Source organism: Lutzomyia longipalpis, chromosome 4 (genome assembly GCF_024334085.1).
Source record: "Lutzomyia longipalpis isolate SR_M1_2022 chromosome 4, ASM2433408v1".
Lineage (NCBI taxonomy): Eukaryota > Metazoa > Arthropoda > Insecta > Diptera > Psychodidae > Lutzomyia > Lutzomyia longipalpis.
Window position 1 is genome coordinate 18,865,053 of NC_074710.1, and position 21,891 is coordinate 18,886,943.

The window sequence follows — 21,891 nt, forward strand, 5'->3', positions numbered from 1 at the left end:
TTCTTGATAATTCCTATTGATCAATTTTGTAGCAATATTTGATCAAATAATTTGTCTCAACTTACTTTGAACAATATTTGCGTCCAAAAATTGTTTTTTGCGCACAATTTCTTCCCTCCAAAAAAACAAGAATTTGCGTAACAATTTTTTTCTCCTCAAAATGAAAGAGAAATCAAAACTATTTTTCACATGGCAGATAGTCCTCAATTTGTTGTTGGATAGAAGAGTAATTGCTGCAACATTTTCTTGGCAATTTTTCCATGTCTTCCACAGCAGCGACACTCAAATCCCGAATTCGATGGGCAGCAACAGCCGGAGCAGCAGCACCAGCAGCACCACACCCGACCCCTGAGTGAGGTGAATGCTGACCATGGGCGTGATGTGACACCCACCAAAGCGTACAAATCCACGAGTGACATATTTACAGTGCCGAAGGCTGAAAGGTCAGAGGTTGACTATGGGGGTAGTCAGAGGGATAGTATGGTGTCACAGGGTGCGGCAAGTGATGCCAGTGGAGGTCCCAACAATGGGCGTCTCATTGCCGGAAGTAGGAGGAATTTGCCAAAGCACCAACGGCCACTAACAAGGTGAGAAATCTCTCAAAGAAATTTCCCCTCAAAAAAATTTGAATAATTCGTCATTTTTGTGGGGAATTTTACAACAGATACCTGCCAATTATGTCGCATGATTTGGACTTGAGGCAGCACATTGAGACGGCGGGTCATCAAATAAATCTCTGTCCGCATGTTATTGTTGATTCCACAAGCTGTCGGGGCTATTTGCACAAACTCGGGGCAACCTTTCACGGATGGTCACGTCGGTGGTTTGTGTTGGATCGACAAAAGGAGGCATTTGTCTACTATTCCGACAAATCCGAGAGGAAACCACGTGGTGGATCGTACTTTACGGTAAGTTTTTGAGGCTATTTTGTCCAAAATTTTTATCTTTTAATTATGAAATGAAAAAAATTTTTTTTAATTCAATAAAAGTTATTTTTTTGAAAGACCTGATGAAGGTAGAAGAAAAACCTCCAAAATGTTTTTTTTTAAATTATTTTGAAAACGACATGATGAATAAAATACTTTTACATATTTTTAAGGGTATGAAATTTTAAAATTACAAGGAGTGAAAATTAAATTTTTAATCAGTACGAAATTTTAAACTTTTAGATATTAAAAAATAATAAAATAAAATTTTAAAGAATATAAAGGTTAAGCAATTTAAAAAAAATCAATGCAAAGAAATTTAAAAAAAATTAAATTTTAAACAGTGAAATTTTGAAATCCTGGAAGGCATAACAATTGAAAATTTCATATTGTTTAAAATATTAAGTTTAGAACAATGAAATATTGTAATTTTAAAGATTTAAAACATTTAAAAAAAATGTTGTAATGAAATGAAAATTTTAAAAATTTCATAGAGGGAAATTTAAAAATTCTGAAGGGAAGGAAAATTAAAAATTTTACAAGGTATGAGAAATTTTTGAATTTTTGACAGTAAAGATTGTAAAAAGGAATGGAATTTTAATAATTTAAATTACCTATATGATACTTTATGAAATTTTATAATTTTTGAATATTATGAAGATTAAAAATTTTTGTTTATAATTTAATTTTCTTGAATTTAAGAAATTTAAAAATTTTTGATTTTCGTGATATTTTAAAATTTTTGACTTTCATGAAATTTTAAAAGTTTTGAAATTAATGAAATTTTAAAATAGTTGACTTTTATGAAATTTTATTTTTTTTGAATTTCATGAAAATATTAAATTTTTTAATTTTATTGAAATTTTTGAATTTTATTGAAATTCAAAAATTAATGAGAGTTGAATGAAATTTAATTTTCTTTAATTTTATTTTTAGAACTATTTTTCGTTATTTGTTCGTAATTTTTCGTTATTTTCAAACCTTGTAAAATTTAGAAATGTTAACTTAAAATCATTATTTTATTCAAGAAGTTACTAAAAAATCATCCAATTCATAAAATTTCTAAACTAAAAATTGATCAACGAATTCCGCGTAATTTTTTAAAGATTCTTTAGACCATTCTTAATTTTATTAAAACAAGAAAATTCTTTAGTTTTTTTAAAAAAATGTATGCAAAATGTAACTTTTCTCTCAAGCTTTGAGATTTTGCAAAAGAAAAGAAAAGAAAAGCGGAAAAACGTCATAAAAATAAATATTTTTGCTCCACATTTTTCAGACGATCGATGAAGTTTATCTGGATCATTTGAATACATCAAAGAGTGGACGACCGCATTGTACATTCATTGTGAAGACGAAGAAGCGAAGTTACCACCTCCAGGCTGCATCGGATGCCGCCGCGAGGATTTGGATTGATGCCATTATCACTGGCGCCCAGGGGAATATTGACTACTGAACTCTCCTCTCATGTTCCCAACACACAAATCCATGCCAAAATGCACAAGAGACGAAGAAGGAGAAATTGATTATATACCTACATATGAAGAATTCTTAAGGAGTTGGGAGGAGGAAGTTTCTTGGATGCACCGCACACACACACACGTACCCGTGAGTCTCTTCCTCTCTCTCTTCTATAACATGATTCATTGCTTCCTGAAGCGACAATTTGTCGATAATTTTCGCTCCGTTAATTCCTTATTTTTGTGTCCTTTGCTACTTTAAAGAAACAAAAAACAAACAAATATCTCTTCACTACATTAGTGAAAAAAGGAAAGAAAAAAAGAAAGAATAAAATGTGCCACAATTTATTAAAATTGAAACAAATTGAATAATTCAAAATTTTCCAGTATCTTCATCACAGTACAGAAAAATTTGTTTAAAGAAAAATTTCTTTAAGATCTTTTTAAAGAAATTTTGTATAAATATATAATTAAGGATGCTCCATGGAAGGACATGTGAAGAATTTCTTTTTATTTTAAATTAAATTCTTACGACAAAAGATCAAAAAGTAACTTTTGTGCCTTCCCAAACCTTCGTAAAAAAATATTTGATAAAGAAACATAAATTGAAATTGAAATGACTGACAGAAATATTTTAAAAAAATAAATGGAATTTACATTCATAATAAAAATCGTTTTGATTAAAAGCTCAAAGTTTTCTTTAAAAAAAAAATAACTGAATAACAATTGATAGCAATAATTTTTTTATTGCTTAAAATTTTGATTAATAAAAAAGAAATGAGTGAGCTTTCTTTAAAAAAAAAATCTTTGTACGGAACGATAAAGGAAGAAATATTATTCAATAAGGATTCGATTTTGTGGAAAATCTTTTTATTGGCTTCTACAGGGTTTGTTGAGATTTTGTGGAAAAATAATTTAAAAAAAAAATATTTTTTAAAGCCTAGACACATTTTTTGCTATAAAAATGTTTTAATCTTTTTTTTATTTGCAAATAAATTTAATTGGAAACTTTTTATAGTTTTTGATTGTTCTCTGTGAATTAGAATATGACGAATATTTATATAAAAAAAATAAACTTTAAGACCTAATAGTTCAGGTGAATAGCCTGGATATTATGCTACAAAAAAGTCTGGTAAAGTTTTTTTTTAATCTATATAAAAAATAACGGTCTTTTCATATTTAAAAAAAATTTTTTTCGAGTTATATTTTATTTTTCACTTTCCTAGGGAATTCTCGTTAAAATTTTTTTTTATTATTCTCTGATCTATTTAGTCAAGACATATTAAAGGTACTATAAAAGAACAAATTTTGTCATTCAAGCTTTGAAAATTAAAAAGAAATAAAAAAGTAAAATAAATTTCTTTGGTATTATGTTCAAAAGGATAAAAAATTTTTTCACAGAACTAAAAATTAATTTTTTCGATTCAATATCCAAGACGCTTTTCGTGCTATAAAAAAACATTTTCTTAGCATCGTATTAAAAAAATATAAAACGCATAATAAATCAAATTATAGTTGTTCAATCGGTTCTCAACTTAAATTAAAAACAATTTTTTAAAGAATTTTTATGTTTTCAAGGTAGGACTTTTATTTACTATATTATAAATCTTGGATACCATAAACTTTAGACTTTACTTCAGGATAAAATTCTATATTGCTACCTTTGTCTAAATTCTGCTGCTAAAGAATTTATTTCAAAGGACATATAAAATATTATGGTTTGTGTCTTGAATGCCATAAAACTTTTCATTATCAAACAAATTTATTCTAAGAATTCTCCAAAAAACTAAGAGTTCCTAAAACTTTATCTACACGTTCAGGATTAAATTAATTGTAAATCAATTCTGCGAATAAATTAATTTATAATAAAATAAATATCAAACTTTATGGTTTGTGTCCAAAATATATTAAACCATTTTATTATGAATTAATAAGGGCTTTTGAAATTTCTCATCGTACTATTTTGACTAAAATTCTTAATCAATTCTAAATCTTAATCATTTGTCAAAATTTAATGGTTTGTGTCTAGAATACCATCACATTTTTTTGCCATAAAATCTAACAAGACGAATAACAAGAAAATAAATGATTTTCCACACGATTAAAGCCTAAATTTTGACCTACAATATTGTCTTGAAAGAAAATTTATAAAGAAAAATAAAACAAGTATTAATAAAATATAATATTAAGACTAGAGATTTTTTTTCTTTCTACACTCTCTTCAAATGAACTTTGCACTGAGGCTTCGTCAGTTTGTGACGTAGTGGTGCAAGGTTGCTCTGAGTAGAGTGGGAAATCAGTCTTCTTTGGGTGATTTAAAGTGGATTTGATTGATGATTTTGGGCTTTAGGTGGAACTTTCGATGACTCCCTTTATCCAATTTGCATATTTGGTGACACGCGTGTAGATCCCAGGTAGATCAGGGCGTGCGCAGCCTATTCCTGTGGAAACGATTCCAATGAGAAGTCCCTCAGTGGACACCAAGGGACCTCCTGAGTCAGCCTGCAAAGTACCACAGAAAATCAACTTGCTCTCGTGCAGAAAGAAAGAGATTTTTTGTATGAGAGATTAATGAGTCAGTTCAATTGGTGAAATGTTGGGGGATAGTCTCCAATTGAACTGATCAATCCCCAAATATTATATTAATACCCAGCATGCATCTACTCCACCGCTCTCCTTTCCGGCACAGAGTTGCTCCTCTGTAATCACGATGGACTTCTCGTGGGATTTGAAGGACATCTGGCATTGACTATTCGGCCAGACGTGCACTTGGGCCTTTTGCAGTGTATCCGCCCTCTGACCCACACTCTGATTCTCATGTGTCCACCCCCAACCCATTACGGTTGCCACGGAATTAACCGGCGTGTCCTCGGTGGCAATGCAACTGGGTTGGATTGTCGTTGTAAATTCAATGGGCTTCACACGAAGGAGGGCAATATCATTGGCAGCTCGTAGGCAATTGTATTCCGGATGAATTTTAAAGGACTCCAAAGGTACTTCCACGGGAAGTATCTTCTCGCCTGAATCCCCACGAAGGGGAGCTCCTTTGTATTCGGAAATTCGATGAAGACCCAAAACAGCGCGTATTTGGGTTGCTTTCATAAAATCATTTTGGCTGCTGTTGAATGAAAAAAAAAATAAGGAGTTTATTCATTTTTGTTGCGAGAAGAATTTATTATATTTTTGAGTTTTTTTTCTTTTCAAAGCAGTTTATTCATTTTTTGTAGTTAAACGAGGGGAAAATTTTACGACATTTAGCAGTTTTTTTTAAAACGTTTCTACATACGACGTTTCAAGGGACTTATTCCCTCTTCGTCAGGTATATGAAAAGAATGGTAAAAAACTTTGTCACAAAATATAAAATAAAACTAATTGCAGAACAATTCATATTAACGTCTTTTGTATTCAAATAAGCTTTTATCCAGCGCTTTTGACATTTCTGTAATAAATTTGACATTTTAGCTGTGTTTCTTTCAGACACAGCTTTTTAAAGCTAAATTTGACAATTCTTTGACAAATTTTGACATTTCTCTAACGATATTTGGCAATTCTTAATTGAATTTTGACATTTATAAAGCTAAATTTGACATTTCTTTAACAAAATTTAGCGTTTCTCTAACGAAATTTAACAATTTCTAACAAACTTTGACGTTTCTTTAAAAAAAATGACATTTTTCTAGTTAAATTTGACAATTCTTTAACAAGCTTTGACATTTCTTTAACAAATTGTTACATTTCCTTAACGAAATTTGACAATTCGTTATCAAATTTGACATTTCTCTAACGAAATTTGACAATTCGTTATTAGGTTTTGACATTTCTCTAACATAATTTGTTATTATTCTTCAATAAAGACAACATTTGGCTTTTAACTTAACCTTTTATAGTTTTTTCCAACCTTCATAATTTTTTTATAACGTTTGACAATTAAAATCTTACGTTTGACATTCTTTTTCAAAATTTTGTCATACCTTTAACGATAAACGTTTCTTTTCTAATTTTTAAGTTTCTTTACTACCGTTTAACATATTCTACAATTGTAACGATACTTTCCTGTATTTAATATACTTAACGACATTGATTTTTAAACTCTTTACATTTATTCTAACGATTGACTTTTGTTTTATAACCTATTTTTTTCTTCAAAAATGCCTTGAACTTCTTTCCAGCTCATTCCGCTAATCAGTTAAAAATCTTTTAAATAAAATAAAGAAAATGATCTTTTCAAATATTTTTCACATTTGCTGCGAATTTTTTAACAATTTTCATTAGAACCTCACAGTGAGTAACCTCCTTTTGGAAACAGTTTCATAACAAACAATACAAATGCACGGAATTTGAATGAATTGTCGACGCTACTTTATCACCTTTGCCAACTCTATGAAAATCGACACTTTCCTCAAAACAGTCGGCTGACCCAATTTCCTAATCTCTGAACTTGATGATTTTATCGCGGCGGATCATAAAGTAATTTCAAACCACGAGATAGCGCATCGCCTGACCTTCTGATAGCGAATTTTCACACGCCCACCTCCCGGCTTTTTGCGTCTGATTTTTTTTATTTAATGAAAAATTAAAGAAGAAATTTTTACTTAAAATTAATTTGTAATTTATAAGGATTTTTTTAACCCTTCGTCCTTTTTTGTTTTCTTTTTTTTTAGAGTAAAAATTTATATATTAATGTAGTGAAGATTCTTAAGCATTTTTCAATTAGATGCCAAAAAAAGTAATAAAATGTCAAAATCTTACAAGATTTTTTCCAGAATACCAAAAATCTTATAATGACGAATTGAAGAAAAGAAATGAAAAGATTTTTAACTCATCAACCCCAATGATGACGTAATTCTTTTAAATATTTATTTGAATTTATTTGGTTAAAGTTTAAAGGCTTATAGCTTGCGATAATAAATTAAATTGAATAAAGAGCTTTCAAGAGCTTTCTATATAAAATAAATAAATTAAGAAGAAAGTTCAGGACTTACTTGCAAAGGCAATGAGCTGCAGTAATGAGCCACCTCTCACTGAGAATTGTTGCACCACAAAAATGACCACCACGTCGCGTGAGACTCACTACAAAGGGCATTTCATTGCGTTTTGCATCACTTCCACCCACTATTCGTCCACTACGGGCACTCGTATTGAAACATACTGATCGCGAGGGGTGGTCCTTTGCACGGGACATTGGGAAGAAAATGACGAGAAGAACGATAAAAGCGTGCACAAGAGGCATTTTATCTGCTACACTTTTGGGAGCACAGTGATTAGGTTCCCACGCGGATGCCGAGCTTTAAATACTCAAAATAAAACCCATGACAAGTCTTACCGTATGGGAGGGCGCACCCAAGAGAGCCCTCAAGTGCACCTCCCACACTGCTGTCACAGTGCCCTAAGCTCGTTGGTTGACTCGTTTTTTTTTTGCAATTAATTGCACCTCACGGACAACGTTATCACACCGCGGCGCACTTTTGCTTTTCATGTGCCAAGTTCAGTATCTGGTGGAAGCTTTATTTTTTTCCATTTCTTTCTTTTGAGCTACAAATACACACATTTTTCTGTCAGTTGGAATTCGTTTTTATTCCTACTTGTTATACCCGCATGCGGAGAACGTAGGTCAAAACGTTCATTCACTTTTGAGGGAAATAAAATTTTTGTTTTTTTGAAAAGTAAGAAAATTCATTGAGTTATTTCCCCGAAGCTTTTCAATCAAATTTTAAATAAGATAAAATAATAAAAAAAGAATTTTTCTTTACGTGTGGGGTAAAGGTTGAGCACGATTTTTGCTGTGATATCTGCAATATAGAGGAGCTAAAAATTAAGTTTCAATTGCCTTTGGGTTAGGGAGTGAAACAATTAATTGCTTATTTCAATTATTTTATAATAGATAATTAGGTAGGTACACAAAAAAAGAATTTTTCCTAAAAATTGCTCGAAATATTAGAAAAATATGAAAATCGAAGTAGCAAACTTCAAGAAAATTAAAATAAGAATTTATTAAAGTGAAAAAACGTTAAACCTTCCAAAGAAAATTGATATTAGACATAAAAATATGTCTAATTTTGTGCTGTTTTCGACGAGAAAGAAAACTTTCCAATAGAATTTGGAGTGACTTTTCCGATTTTTCTGAACTTCTATTAAAAAATAAGTTTTTGGACGTTTAGGATCAAAACTTTACCTCACATCCCACAAAAAGTGTCCAATAATTTTTTTAAAATTATGAAAATTAAAAAAGCAAACTCTGAAATATTTCAGAGTATTAATCACCTTTATATTTTCTTTGAAATTATTAATTCGCAAAAGCTCAAAATAACTTTTCAAATACTTAAATAGCTTAAATATTTAAAACAAATCGTTTAATGATTTTCTTTTACCTTTTATTACGTCTGATTTCGTACTGACTTTGATGAGAAAGATCATTAAAGTAATTATTTTGAAATTTAGGCGATATTTTTATTTATTTTTTCTAAATTAAATAATTACTTAGGAGCAAGCTTAACTCAACAATTGATCTAAAAATAAGGAGAATGATCTATTTAATTTGAACACTAATTTTTTGTAATTTCCTTACGAGTTTTTCGTCAGTGAAAAAGGAAATTCTCACCCAGAAAAATCCATCCCAATTTTTCTTTAATTATTGTTCCCTAATTTTTAATTAATTCATCATTCATTTATTACCTAACATTTTTATTCTCAAAAACAAAAATTCAATTTTCCAAGAAAAACCCTCAAATTTATCAATATTCTCTGAATAAATGTTTATTGATTAATTTTCGAATAATGAGAAAATAAAAATTAATTAATTATTTGATTGCTCATTGGAAATTCAAGAAGAAAATAATAATTAATTACCAGCAAATTGTGCAATTAATTCTGCGTAGAAAAAAGTCTTCTCCTTCATTTCCTTTTCTTTCTAATTTCTTCCTGAATTTCAAATTAAAATTTAAACTTTACGAATAAATTCAAGCCTTCCGGTGGAAAATTTCCGAGACAGACACACCTCTTTAATGCTTTAAAATAAAAGAATAAAAAAAATGGTAAATAAACTGCAGTGTGACACTGACTTTAATACTGTTTGTGTATCAACCAACCCGACCAAGTTACACAAAATTGCAGAAGAAAATCCACCTTCGGCATTGAACAGCGATTTCCTAGCAATTTGACCTCTTTTGTGGTGTTGAACTGCGCCCCTTAAAAAATTTCCATGCTCAAAAGAAGCGACGGAAAGACTTTTTGGAAGTGCCCTTGAGGGTTGGTGTGGGTGTGGGGCAAAAACCCCATTGAGACGACACACAGAGAGCTCGAGGAAATGCATTTTCCCCGGTTGATGCTCCGCTTTCTGCCCAATTTTCAAGTGCACCACGACAGTGAAACTTTGAAATAAAAAAAATGGCTTTTTGTGCCAATTTATGTGGGCTCCAATCGACACTTCCCTCCCACAGCAGCCTGTGTGGGTGGGTGGTTATTGTGGAAAATTGTGAGAAAGTTCAATGCAGTGTGTGGCACGACGACGACGAGAGAGCAAAAGCCCGCCACTCAGACATTGTCGTAGGTCATGCAAATTGTGCACCTTCTCGCACTTTGGGAAGATCAAACTCCCCCTATAACTTTGAACATTTTTTTTCATATCAATCTCCTTCACTTCAAAATAGTTATTTCGTACGAATTTTCTCATACAATGCGCAGACGACCCTCGAGATGAGAGCCTTCGACATTCCTTGACTTCTCAGCTCTAGCTTAGAGCTAACAAACGTTGTGAATGTGAATGAATTAGTTGGTATACCACAATCGTGGCATACCAAGTATTGTAATCGTCGGAAAAACCGACCACCTCAGATCGGGCTCAAACTTGGTATGAGCACGTTTTAGACATCCCACATTACGAAAATGATGGTGGAAAAATTTTGTTCCGGCCGGCCTGCCGGCCGGTCGACCAAACTTTGTCTTATAGCTCGAGAATGGCAAGAGATAGGACTTCTGGTTTGAGGTTATCTATAGAAATGTGGGTGTAAAATTTCATTTTTTCGCATTTTTGAAATCCAAAATGGCCGCCGTCCGCCATTTTGAAATACCGTTAACAACTTCCCTTATAGCTAGAGATCTGAAATTTTAGTATGTTGTAGAGCTCAGTGAGACGTTTTCATCAACAATTCATACTTGAAAATCGGTCGAGCGGTTTAGCAAATATGGCGGCCTAAAGCAAAAAGTGTTTTTTCGCTATAACTCGAGAACGGCTTGACCGATTTTGACCATCTTGGTATCAAATGAAAGGTTTCGATAAGCCCTACAACTGTCTAGGACATTCCAAGTTCCAAAAACATCCGCAAGAGGCGCTAAAATCAAAAACAAAAATTGCCTAACTTTAAGGGGCAATATCTCCGAATCCCCATTAGGCAAATCTTTTAAATTTTGATATGTTGTAGCCTGACTCAATATCTTTCATCAGTCCGAAAATGAAGAAAATCTATGTCTCCGTTTAGAAGATATGGCCATTTGAAAAATTCTTGAATTTGAAAAGTTATAAGAGCCATATCTCTTGAACGGATTGTCCGATTGTGCTCAATTTGGTATTAAATTAAAGGTTTTGCAAAACTCTACAACTTTCTAGAACATCAGAAACCTCTAGAACAATTCCTTTAATACGAAAAGTGCAAAAAACTGTTTTGGTGGAACAAAAACCGCCATTTTGTGTTCTGGAGGTGACCTTGAAATGTATCGAAATATATGTCAGATTATAGCTTATTTGAATATCTTTCCAAAACTAGTCAAGAAATTTCTGTATGTGCAATAGAACTTGAGATATAACCATTTTTGTCTTTCGAATTGATGAATTTCATATAAAAAATCACCTTTGCCTACTAATACTACTTAAAAATTAAATTACAACGCATAGACTGACCCATCCGCGTTGTGGTATACCAACTCTTATAACTGGACGCGTTATGATTGACTTTTTTTTTGTAAAAGAATTTTTTTTTAATGTTTTGGTGAAGAAAATTGATTTATTCTTAATTATTATATATTTTACTGTACAATGGGGTAATATTGAATATAGATTAGATTGTAATAGCGAACTTGTCTAAAATTTTCCGGATATTCGAAAAATGGTCATTATTTTGAATTCAGTCCACCCCCTCCCTCTAAAGAAAAACGTTTTTCTGCATATGCTATTAAAAAACCTTCTTTTTAGGAAAGAGGGTGGACGGGGTTGAAAATAGGTATTTTAATTAATATTAAAACAAATTATAATATCGATGTCTAATTCATGTGTTAGTTAACCTTTAAAAATTAATACTTTGGTCTATTACGTAAATTTTATTTGATCTCTTTTACATAATCTTCTTTAGGAACTTATAAAGAAATTTATTTTCCATGAATTAATTTTAGAATCCTTTTCTCTTTCCTAATATAAACCATGATCAAAGAATCTACAATACATTTTTTTGGCATTTTTGTACCATTTAAGTAATCTTTTAACAGACTTAATTACGAAGAGACTTACAATGATAAGTAGGATGAGAATTATAAAGCCAAAACCGAAGCTTAGATCAATTGATGCCCAATAGAACTCTGTATCTTCAGGTGAAACTGTTGTGCTGTAAAAAAGCTCATTCTCCGTAGATTTTCTTAAAATTTCACTTGAATTTTCTTCTTCAATCATTTCCCATTGATTCAGAAGATTAATCTTAATGGAAAGGTTCAAATCATCGCTGTTAATTTCAAAGCATCCCTCTGAGTCTATTTTGTTGGAGGAATTAATTGGAACTGGAGGATTTTCTCTACAGAGATTGAGGTACTTCTTGCTGCAATGACTCTGTACGGATTCACATTCAGAACAGGGTTTTCCAATTTTAAAGGCATGCCCTATGTCCTCCTGTCCTACCCCGGCGTAGTTGCACGTCAGGAGATGCCCGTACATCGTCTCCTTCTTCTTCTTCTGCATTTCATAGATCACATAAGAACATCCCATTCTTTGGATATTTTCCTGAATCATTGAAATGAAATTTTCACGAAATGGTTGATCAGTCTTTACGACCAAATATCGTCCATTGAGGCTCTCACCGACGTGAGAGTACTCATGCATTGAAAACCACCCATCAATGGATTTTCGAAGGAAGCCCTTAACATCAATTCTCAGTCTGGAAGTTCTAACAAATTCCTGATGATGTAGAACTCTTCCAACTCCGGGAATTAATCGACAACCTTCATAGAGAACACTGCAGTAATCCTCATGCTTTTCAGCAATAAATTGAAGTTCATCACTCCAGGTAATTTCCATCATTCGTGAAGCTTTTCTGCTGAAATTCAAAGCTTTTCCATCAGCCACGAGGTTCCTGTAGGTGTTGTGCTTAGTAAGAATTAACTTCTTGAAGGTTTTTGTTAAATTTACCCGAACTTTCTTAGGGCAGTGTGAACGTTTAAACCCGTTGTGTGGACAAGCAATGTGGGGTTGATTTGAAGGGCACAATGAGGCCCCAAATTCACACCAATCCACCTCATTAAATGGATGCTCTTCCATGGAAATTAGGGAAGGATTGAGCAGTATCAGGAGGCTCAGAGATATTTTCCGGAGAATCATCCTTTAAAAAAAATTTAATTGTTTTATTAATTTAGAAGGTGCAATGAAAGCCAATGATTTCCTTTTATAAAAAAAGAAATAAAAATAAATGTCTTAAAAAAAATCTGAAGAATAAAAACTTTTTCAAAGTTTCAAATAAAAACTTTTTCAAAGTTTTTAATTCAATAAAATCACATGAAAAGCAATAAAAGTGGCGGAGAAATAATAAAACTGCTCGAAATGAGATAAAGTACAATAATATTGCAAAAAATACTCAAATAGTGACAAAAATGCAATTATATCGTGAAAAGTCTAATGAAATTTTGATTGAAATGCGAGAACAAAAAGAAATTGAAAGTATAAGATACCTACGAAAACTGCAAGAAAAGGAAAAGTTTACAGACATAAATTTATTTGCAAGTTGTATGATGAAAATAAGATTAATTACCTGAATAATCAACAATAAAATTGCATGAAAATTTAAATGAAAGTGTCTCAAAGGAGAAAAGTGCTAGAAAATTGTATAAAGTGCAATAAAATTTCAAATAGTGCAATAAAAGCTATAAGGCTATAATTAGACAAACAATGCAACTACATAATGCTATAAAACTCACAAAACTGCTAGAAAAATGTTTAAATTACGTTAAAATTGCAATTAGTATGAAAGAAGTGTAAAAATAACATATGGAGCAAAACTGCTAGAAAGGTGTAAAATATGCAATAAAATTCTGAAGCAGAAGAAAATCCTACCCGTTTGAAGCTCGATAACAATGCCAAATCAACTAAATAAAATCCTCAAAACTGCTAGAATAAACATTTTTCTAGCAGTTTTCTAAGAAAATGAAATTATCAACAATATTCACATCTATAAGATATTATTTAATAAATTTGTTTATTAAAAATAAAATTGAAATATACGACTGGTAGGTCACTGATAGACCCCATACTTGACTTCCAAGAGGTTAACTGACAGCTACTGAGCTTTCAACTATTTCAATCACAAAATTCTTAATTCTTCTTGATGTACACACCCATTTATGCAAATGTCGTTGAAATGGTGCGAAGAAAGCCCTGAAAATTGCACACTCTTAATATTAATTTCCCAGGAATATTTCCTGTGAGGCTCATTGCAAACAATAGTATGTAAAATATAAAATTCAGCGGAAAATTCTCTCTCTGTACGCAGGGAGTTACAGTTAATTACAAAAACACAATGTTTTCTCTATACCTACAATAAATAAATTGGCTTTAGTCAATTACATTTAATGTGTATGTGGGGGCAAAGATGATGCAAAAAATATCAATTAAATAAAATTTATTTTATGATTTTATGCCCTTTTCTGATTTTAATCATTCCGTGAATCAATGTGTGTGCACAAAAAAGGGAAAAAGGTACATAATGTTAATTCATCACTGACATTTTGGCTTTTATGAATTACAACGAAATTGTATGCTTTTACATCGCACCACGCATTGGGTAAATTATGAAAAACACCCACCTGTATTTTATCAGGAAATCTCTTTAATTTTTTGGGAATTAATTTATATTGAATAATGTTGTTTCCTTGTTTTTACCATTTAACATTGTTTCAGCAACAATGCCAAAATTTCCGTTTAGTCAGATGATTTTACATCAACGAATTTTTTTTTGTGGGAATAACCATTAAACATATTCCTAGAATTTTTGATTTAAGCTTTTCTTTAAATTAACAAAAAAAATAATTTTCCGGGTTTTTCGTCGGTTAAATGGGAATTCTCACCCAGAAAGAATCACGTTTTTTCCAGAGCTTTTGGCTCCGTTCGGAGCCTTCTTCAGTGGCTACAGAGAGAAGGAATTTATTTACAAACATTTTCTACAAAAACAAGACAATTTTCCACTCAGTCAAGCGTGGGGGAATTTTCTCTATCTCTGGGCGACTTATCTATTTAACCGACGAAAAAATCCGGAAAATTATTGTTATCTCACGTCGGAAAATCACTTCATTTAAAAAAAAACTAATTTGAGCTTTTGCTGCTCGAAAGAAAAGCTCAGATACTTGCTCAAGCCAGCTCAAATTGAGCTTGCTTGGGTCTCTGATGTAGAGCTTTTCATTGCGAATTCAACTTTGAATATTGGTCAACCCTTTAGCTAATTTTTCCGCACAAATCTTCATGATTTTTTTCAAGTTAACTCTAGAACGGATTGACCGATTTTGAGCAAATCAAGCTCAAATTAAATATATCGACGCGCCCGAAGATTATGAACCATACTCCTGTGTTAAAAGATAGGAATATGGTTCATAATCTTCGGGCACGTCGATATGTACTTAAAAGCTCTAATAATTACTAGAATATTTTAACTTCAAAAATACACAGAAATAGGCGCTAAAGTCGCAAAGAAAAATGATTTTAATAATTTTCTCTTAATATTAGTGAATTAAAACTATCCTCAGGGGCAATTAAAGTAATATTCTCTTTAAGAAAAAGTTCAAAAATATGGTGTATGATGTCACTCTTTATTTGACAAGTCAAGAACACATTTTAATGATATTTTAGAGGTGATTTCTAAGGTGATTTTCCCTTAGAAATCCCCATTTTTTCTTAAATGAGGGACGCAGCACAGAGTCCCGGATACTTCTTACTGCACGCCTTCCCGAGATCCTTGCACTGCGAACAGGAGTCTCCGGGTGTGTAGGTGGGCTGCCCCAGCCAGTTGTTGTCAGCATAGTTGCATGTTAGCATGTGGGAGAACCAGTGGGTGTCATCAGCATCATATTCATACGTCAAGTATCCACAGCCAATGTGTGTGTTGGCCTCTTTGGCCATTTGCGCGAAATGACCCGATGTGAGGGAATCCGTGGCACGGAGTTCATCCACAATGGTCACCTTTGTCTTCTCGTGCTCCTTCCACCATAAATCCACGAGAGAATCCAAAATTGACGGGTAACTCACGTTGGCCGTTGGTTCAGCGGTGAAAGCCAAATTCTGTCCAGCCGTGGGAAATTCCTCCGTGGCACGACATTCATCGTGCATAAAGCTGCAATGCTTGACGTGCTGCTGTGCTAAATAGGCCAGCTGATCGTCCCACACCATCTCCTCCATCTTGGCGGCTTTGGGGAAACGCGGGACATGACCTATGGCCAATTGACTGCGGTACCTGTTGTGACGGGCGAGGATGACAATCTTGAGATCCTCATCAATTGGCACAAGTTGCTTATTTTGGCACTTTCCCTGTGGGAATTCGGTGTTCTCGCATGCAATATGACGACCCTGACCCTGACAGCTTGCCTCCTCAATCTCACACCAATTCATCTGCCCACGAATGGCCACGGCACACGCGAGGATCGCAAAGATTTTCCTCACGTCCAGCATTTTCGTGTGTGTTTGTCTGTATTTTGTGCTGTCTAAAAGAAAGATTTTCATGATCATCATGATGGGCAGGCGAGAAGAAGAAAATCAAACGAGGAAAATAAGCAAGAGGTTCCATTCTCGATATATTAAAGAGGAGGAGTCATGCAATGAGAAATTCTTTTAAAATTGTTCATTTACTTTAATATTTAATCAAAATTAGGGGAGAATGAAGCTTAGCTGGTTGCAATTGGACATCCATTTAATCCATTTAAATAGAATATTTATCTGATAAAATTAAAATAAAATATTTCAAAGAATATTGAGAAAAAGAGGAATTTTTGGAATCCTCCCTCCGGTGAGCGTCGATTAATTTTAATTCAGCAATTTAAACATTTGAAAAAATGGCAATTTGAATGTTTTAATTGCTGAATCAAAATTGATCGACGCTCACCGGAGGGAAGATTCCTGAAATTCCTCCTTTTCTTGATATTACCTACATGTCGTCTTTCTACAGTATTTCAAAGAATATTAAAATTTCAAAGAAAGTATAAGGAATAATGAGAAATATTCTTCAATTTTCTCAATTAATTAACGTAATTTCTTATTATTCGTTTAAATTCGGTTATCAATTCTAGTTAAAAAAAATGTAAAATAAAAATAAATAAAAATAGAAAAATATATTTCAAATATTTTGATTATTTGGCGATTTTCTGGAATTTTTGGAAGAATATTCAACTTCAGTTATTTAAAATAATTGACATATCAACACCAATTGATTGCCCTATTTTAACAGACAGCTTTCCTAGGTTTTCTATCGTAACTTCTACACATGAAGATTTTTCAAAAATTATTAAGAGAAATTATTCAGTGAATTTTTCCATACTTTTGTTGTGAAATATTCAGCATTAGCGCATGAGTTATCTAAATAATATTAATTTTTCATTGCAATATTTCTTAGCAAAATTCCTTCAGAGATTTATGGAAGTTACATGAATTATTGGAATTTCTTGGAAGAAAACTACCTATTTAAATAAAATGATTAAGAATTAATTCCCTTCAATCTACTTGATTTTTATTCCCGATTAAGTTTCATTATATATAAAGGTTTGTTAATTTCAAGAGCCCATAAAACTATCTTCTAACCAAATTTTCGAAAAATAAAGATGAATTCACCCTTAAATTGGAAAATAATTTTTCACAAAAGAACACAACTTTGCCCCAGTCTCCCCTATATGCTGCTGTATGATTCAATATTAAAATTAATATTATTGCATTTATTTACCATATCTGATTGATCTTTAATTGCTTCTATTTCATTAGGCAAAACCGTTTATAAATTCCAACACATAAATAACATATTTTAATTACGCCAACAACAACTTAATATTTGTTTGAAAATTGCATTAATACCTCGGGGATTGAACAAGCATCGCTGTGAATCACATTTGAGAGCTTCTGATTGCATTCTTCTATGCAAAATTGATGGGATTTAAATTATGTGCTACCTACATATATAACAAACATCGTATAACCTGTGAGAATTTATTCTAAGTGCTTCTAACTACGCGCTTTTTTAATAAAGAAAAATGTAATTGAAAATTGATATGTTTTTTTGTATTTTATTTGATTTAAATTTTGATTTTTTTTTATATGTTATGCTTTGTATTTAAATCATCATTGAAGCAATAAACGAGCTAATATCCGTTGCTATTGCAATTCAATTTATATTCTGTCGGTATGTGATACATTGTAATTGATTTTTTAAAAGGAGTTTATTCATTTTGAGGCTGTCTTTTCATTTCTTATAACGATTTTTACGCAAAAAAGGTATAAAATAGTAATTGAAGAATAATATTTAATGCATTTTAAATAAAAAATATTTTATTTGAAAGCAATTAAGAATTTTCATAAGCATGATGCATATGCTTCGAATGCAAAATAAAGAGGCGTGGCTTTCTGCATTTTATGGATTATATTTTCAATCTTTGCAGCTGGGAAATGATTTTTTCCGTTAACAATTGTTCAATAAGCAACATCAAAACTTTCTTTGCATATATTTGGTTTCAATCTTTAACTGGTGTCACGTAAGCTATTAAAATGAATAATCTCCTTTTGCGAAATGAGTTTCAAATACAAACAAAATCCATGATTTTCTTCACTTCGTTCTTATTTTTTTATAATTTTCGTCCTAAGAATAACGTTTAGTTAAAATTGAAGGAAAAACTATGAAGCTTCACTATCCTGGTACTTTCTAAGTCTCTATTTTAATTAATTGTTTTCAAGCACATTGATGAAATAGTTTCCACTGTTAAATAAAGAATTTTATTACAACTAAATGTTGATTAATAAATTTTAATCACTGAAGATGCTTCATAAAGGAAAACAAATAAGATTTAAGAACTTTCTTTTACATAAGGATGTTTTATCCTCAATTAATCCATAAATTTCCATTTTCTCCAGCAGGAGCACAAGGCTGTGTAGTAGAACCGACAACACTGTGAGCCATTAACAAAGCTTTAATTAATTAAATTATTATAGCATAACACACTGCGAATATATAGGAACCTCTTGCTTTAACCAAATGACTTTTCTCCATGAGAAAATTATAACAAACCTGAAGCTTTTTTTTTAGTTTATTTAATAAGAAAACAGGAGGAAATCCTCGTCTAAAGTTCACTAGCACAGAAGACACTGACTGCTGGAAGAAGAGCTTTCACAGAGATAAACACTCAAATGATGACTGACTGGATATCCTCCAAACCCGGACACTTTTATTGCTTCATCGTGAGAAAAAAATGCAATTGGCGTCTGTTGTGTGGCAGCCGTTTAAAAGTTATTCAGAATTTACGTTATTCCGTGGGAAAATAAACATCAATCTAACTGTGAGACAATTGTAAGAAAATGAAAAGAAGCTTTCTTACTTTCCACACCTCGAACTTTGTCTTGAACTTCTTTTCTTAATTTTTTCTTTCACTTAAAAAAAGATTTTTCTCTTTGATCTTTTGGTGTTCAGTTTCAACTCTCAAATGAGCAAGGAAAGAAATCTCCTCCAAAAATTGACTTATTAATGTAATTTCTTTATGAATCAGTTTCAAAAGTGCTATCATGTTTGAGTTGATAAAAAGCTCATGACAGAGTTTAGTAAAAATTTTCCCATATTCACGATATCTAGGCGTCTAATAAAAGTTTTTTTTGATTCATAAATAAAATATTCTGAACAAGATTCATGAATTTTTATCAGAAATTTTTTATCTAAATTTATTACTAAACCAAAATACAAAAGGAAACATTTTTTTATTGATAAAGACATTAAAGTAAAAACAAATATATATGTACATAAAAAATACAGTTAAGAATAGAGAAATAATACTACTTCCCATTTCCGTTGAATTGACGAGTGAATTGAAGGATTTTCATTCATGCTTCCATTCATGTGATTCACAATGCTTGTTGATGAATTAATAATATTAAAAAAAAAACAGTTTGCTGATAGTGAATATTTCAATGGAAAATCATATTATGTATTTTATGTGTTTCTATGTATTTTTATGCGTAATTCTCGAAATTCTGTGAATTTGTTTTTTCCACAAAAATAAAATTTAAAGGCCAATTTAACGGAAATTGTGGAAAAACATTATTTATATATAAAAATAAATACATATAATGATTGAAGTAAAAAGATAAATATGCAAATTGGATGAATTTGCAAAGGGAGGAGCGCAAATCTTCAATTTATTAGTAAATTATTCAAAGTTCACGTCAAGCAAACAAGCTTATTCCCTCCTCTCTCTCGAGTAAGAGAACGGCAGCGCAGATCAGCACCCCATTGTAACCAAATGTTTTCCCACAATTATCAATAAGACTCTCTACAATTCATCATAATTGAATGATTCCAAATGCGTGCATATGTTTGATTTTCCTCTCAATCACGATTTTCCCGCTGCACAGATATTGATCAACTCATGAAGATAACATGGGTGTTGGGGATTGCAAACAAAACGGGGAAAGTTTTGTAATTTGATTCACAACACACACAGTTTTCCCTGAGAAATCAGTTATAAGAGATAAACGTGAAAAGGAAAACTTCCGCGTGAGGAATGTGGGGAAAAAAGCTCACTTTCCAATAGATAAAATTCTAAATAGATAATTCTTTGATTTGATTTGATTGAATGAGCAAGAATAATTTTTTAAATAAAACGACATTTAATATGACAAAAAAACGATTTTTCTAACGTTTGACAGTTTTGACGTTCACTTAAAAAAATTCTTATCAAAATTTTTAATGTAATTTTTTAGCCTAAAAATAATTTCTTAAGATCTGTCTAAAGAAAATCTCGAGTTGCCTAAACTGTCAAGGCGACTTAAGCACTCTAAGACCTTCTCTAGCTACGCCTATGCTAAGAACAATTAAAAAAAAGTACTATAAAATGGGGTGTTTTGGGATCAGTCATTTTAAGGCTGATTTGGAATGAACATTGATTAGATTTTAAGGGCAAACTTTGCTAAAATTTTCCAGAGAATCAAAAAATGAACATTATTTTCAACCCCGTCCACCCCCTTTCCTAAAAAAAAAGCTTTTTAATAGCATTTGACGAACTTCAACAGTGATCTTAAAAACGCATTTTTAGGGGTGGAGGTGGACTGGGTTAAAAATGATAACCATTTTTCGACTTTCCGGAAAAATTTTAGCAAAGTTTGCTCTTAAAATCCAATCAATTTTTTTTCCCAAATCAGCCTTAAAATCACCCTGCATATCCCAAAATAACCCATTGTACGGTACAATATATAATGATTATAGGAATATATTAATTTTCTTCATCAAAATATAGAAAGAAAATTCTCAAAAAAAAGGAAAATCTCAGAGAAATTCAAAATTCAAATTCAAATTAATTTATTCATTCCACTACCTAATTACAATCAAATTCTATTTGTTTACAATTATTGGTATTGGAAGATATACACAGCACCGAAGTCCGTTGACTTGTTTGGTGCTGGGGATTGCAGAATGCAGATGTCGTCATTATCAGTGATGGCATCCGCGTTGATCACTCCTCCAGTCGATCAGATCCTCCCTCTTCTGGGGACAGTTAGCGTAGACACAACAGATCGGCATTAGCCAGCACTGACACATTGGGAAGCAGCTCCTCATTCCCAGCCAGATGTCACCGATGGGGTGCAGAAGGTGGCCATCAGACCACAGAATTTTTCGCCAATTATGGCTCAATCAGACTCCAGAACTTTCAGAAAGGCACAGTTGCCTCAAAATTGGGAAGGATAAATTTTGTAGAAGAGATAGGAAAGAAGGAAAGAAGGAAACACGGGCCAGAACGGCAAGCCGCAGCGGGAATCGAACCCACAACCTCGGCCGGGAATGGCGTGGTGTTGTGTTTTAACTCACTACACCACCGAGGCTCAGAAGCTTCAGAAAATTTGTGAAACGATTTTTTTAAAATAAATTTTTAATCTTTCTACAAGCATTACGCATGTTCTAATTGCCTAATCGAATTTAGAAGTTTTCCCATACATAAACAAATAAAGTCCTTCTTCTGTGTTAAAAATCCATTCCACGTATAATAATAAAAATTCACCAAAATCACTCAATGATGCTTCTTCCTCATAAAAATAA

General features: G+C 32.0%; 4 protein-coding genes across 5 annotated transcripts in view; 1 reads left to right on the forward strand and 3 right to left on the reverse strand.

Moving 5' to 3' along the window:
• LOC129795421 (uncharacterized) overlaps positions 1-4,577 on the forward strand; it is a 39,237-nt gene extending 34,660 nt beyond the window's left edge. The window contains exons 7-9 of one of the 2 annotated variants that reach the window (XM_055836661.1): positions 274-587; positions 665-908; positions 2,203-4,577. In XM_055836661.1, coding sequence (XP_055692636.1) covers positions 274-587; positions 665-908; positions 2,203-2,379 — 735 coding nt within the window. In that variant the 3' untranslated portion in view covers positions 2,380-4,577. The remainder of the gene's footprint in view (positions 1-273; positions 588-664; positions 909-2,202) is intronic. The other variant, XM_055836662.1, reaches the window with a different exon arrangement.
• LOC129795422 (transmembrane protease serine 9) lies at positions 3,088-7,797 on the reverse strand. The gene is made up of 3 exons (XM_055836663.1): positions 7,366-7,797; positions 5,033-5,501; positions 3,088-4,885 (listed from the first exon to the last, which is right to left on the reverse strand). Exons 1-3 carry the CDS (start codon positions 7,611-7,613, stop codon positions 4,730-4,732), a joined length of 873 nt encoding a protein of 290 aa, XP_055692638.1. The 5' UTR covers positions 7,614-7,797; the 3' UTR covers positions 3,088-4,729.
• Positions 7,798-11,796: 3,999 nt separating this feature from the next.
• LOC129795214 (CRISP/Allergen/PR-1-like) lies at positions 11,797-12,942 on the reverse strand. The gene is made up of 2 exons (XM_055836301.1): positions 11,880-12,942; positions 11,797-11,805 (listed from the first exon to the last, which is right to left on the reverse strand). Exons 1-2 carry the CDS (start codon positions 12,894-12,896, stop codon positions 11,797-11,799), a joined length of 1,026 nt encoding a protein of 341 aa, XP_055692276.1. The 5' UTR covers positions 12,897-12,942.
• Positions 12,943-15,409: 2,467 nt separating this feature from the next.
• On the reverse strand, positions 15,410-19,020 carry LOC129795423 (antigen 5 like allergen Cul n 1-like). The gene is made up of 2 exons (XM_055836665.1): positions 18,880-19,020; positions 15,410-16,318 (listed from the first exon to the last, which is right to left on the reverse strand). Exon 2 carries the CDS (start codon positions 16,284-16,286, stop codon positions 15,516-15,518), a length of 771 nt encoding a protein of 256 aa, XP_055692640.1. The 5' UTR covers positions 16,287-16,318; positions 18,880-19,020; the 3' UTR covers positions 15,410-15,515.
• Between the last annotated feature and the right edge of the window lie 2,871 nt (positions 19,021-21,891).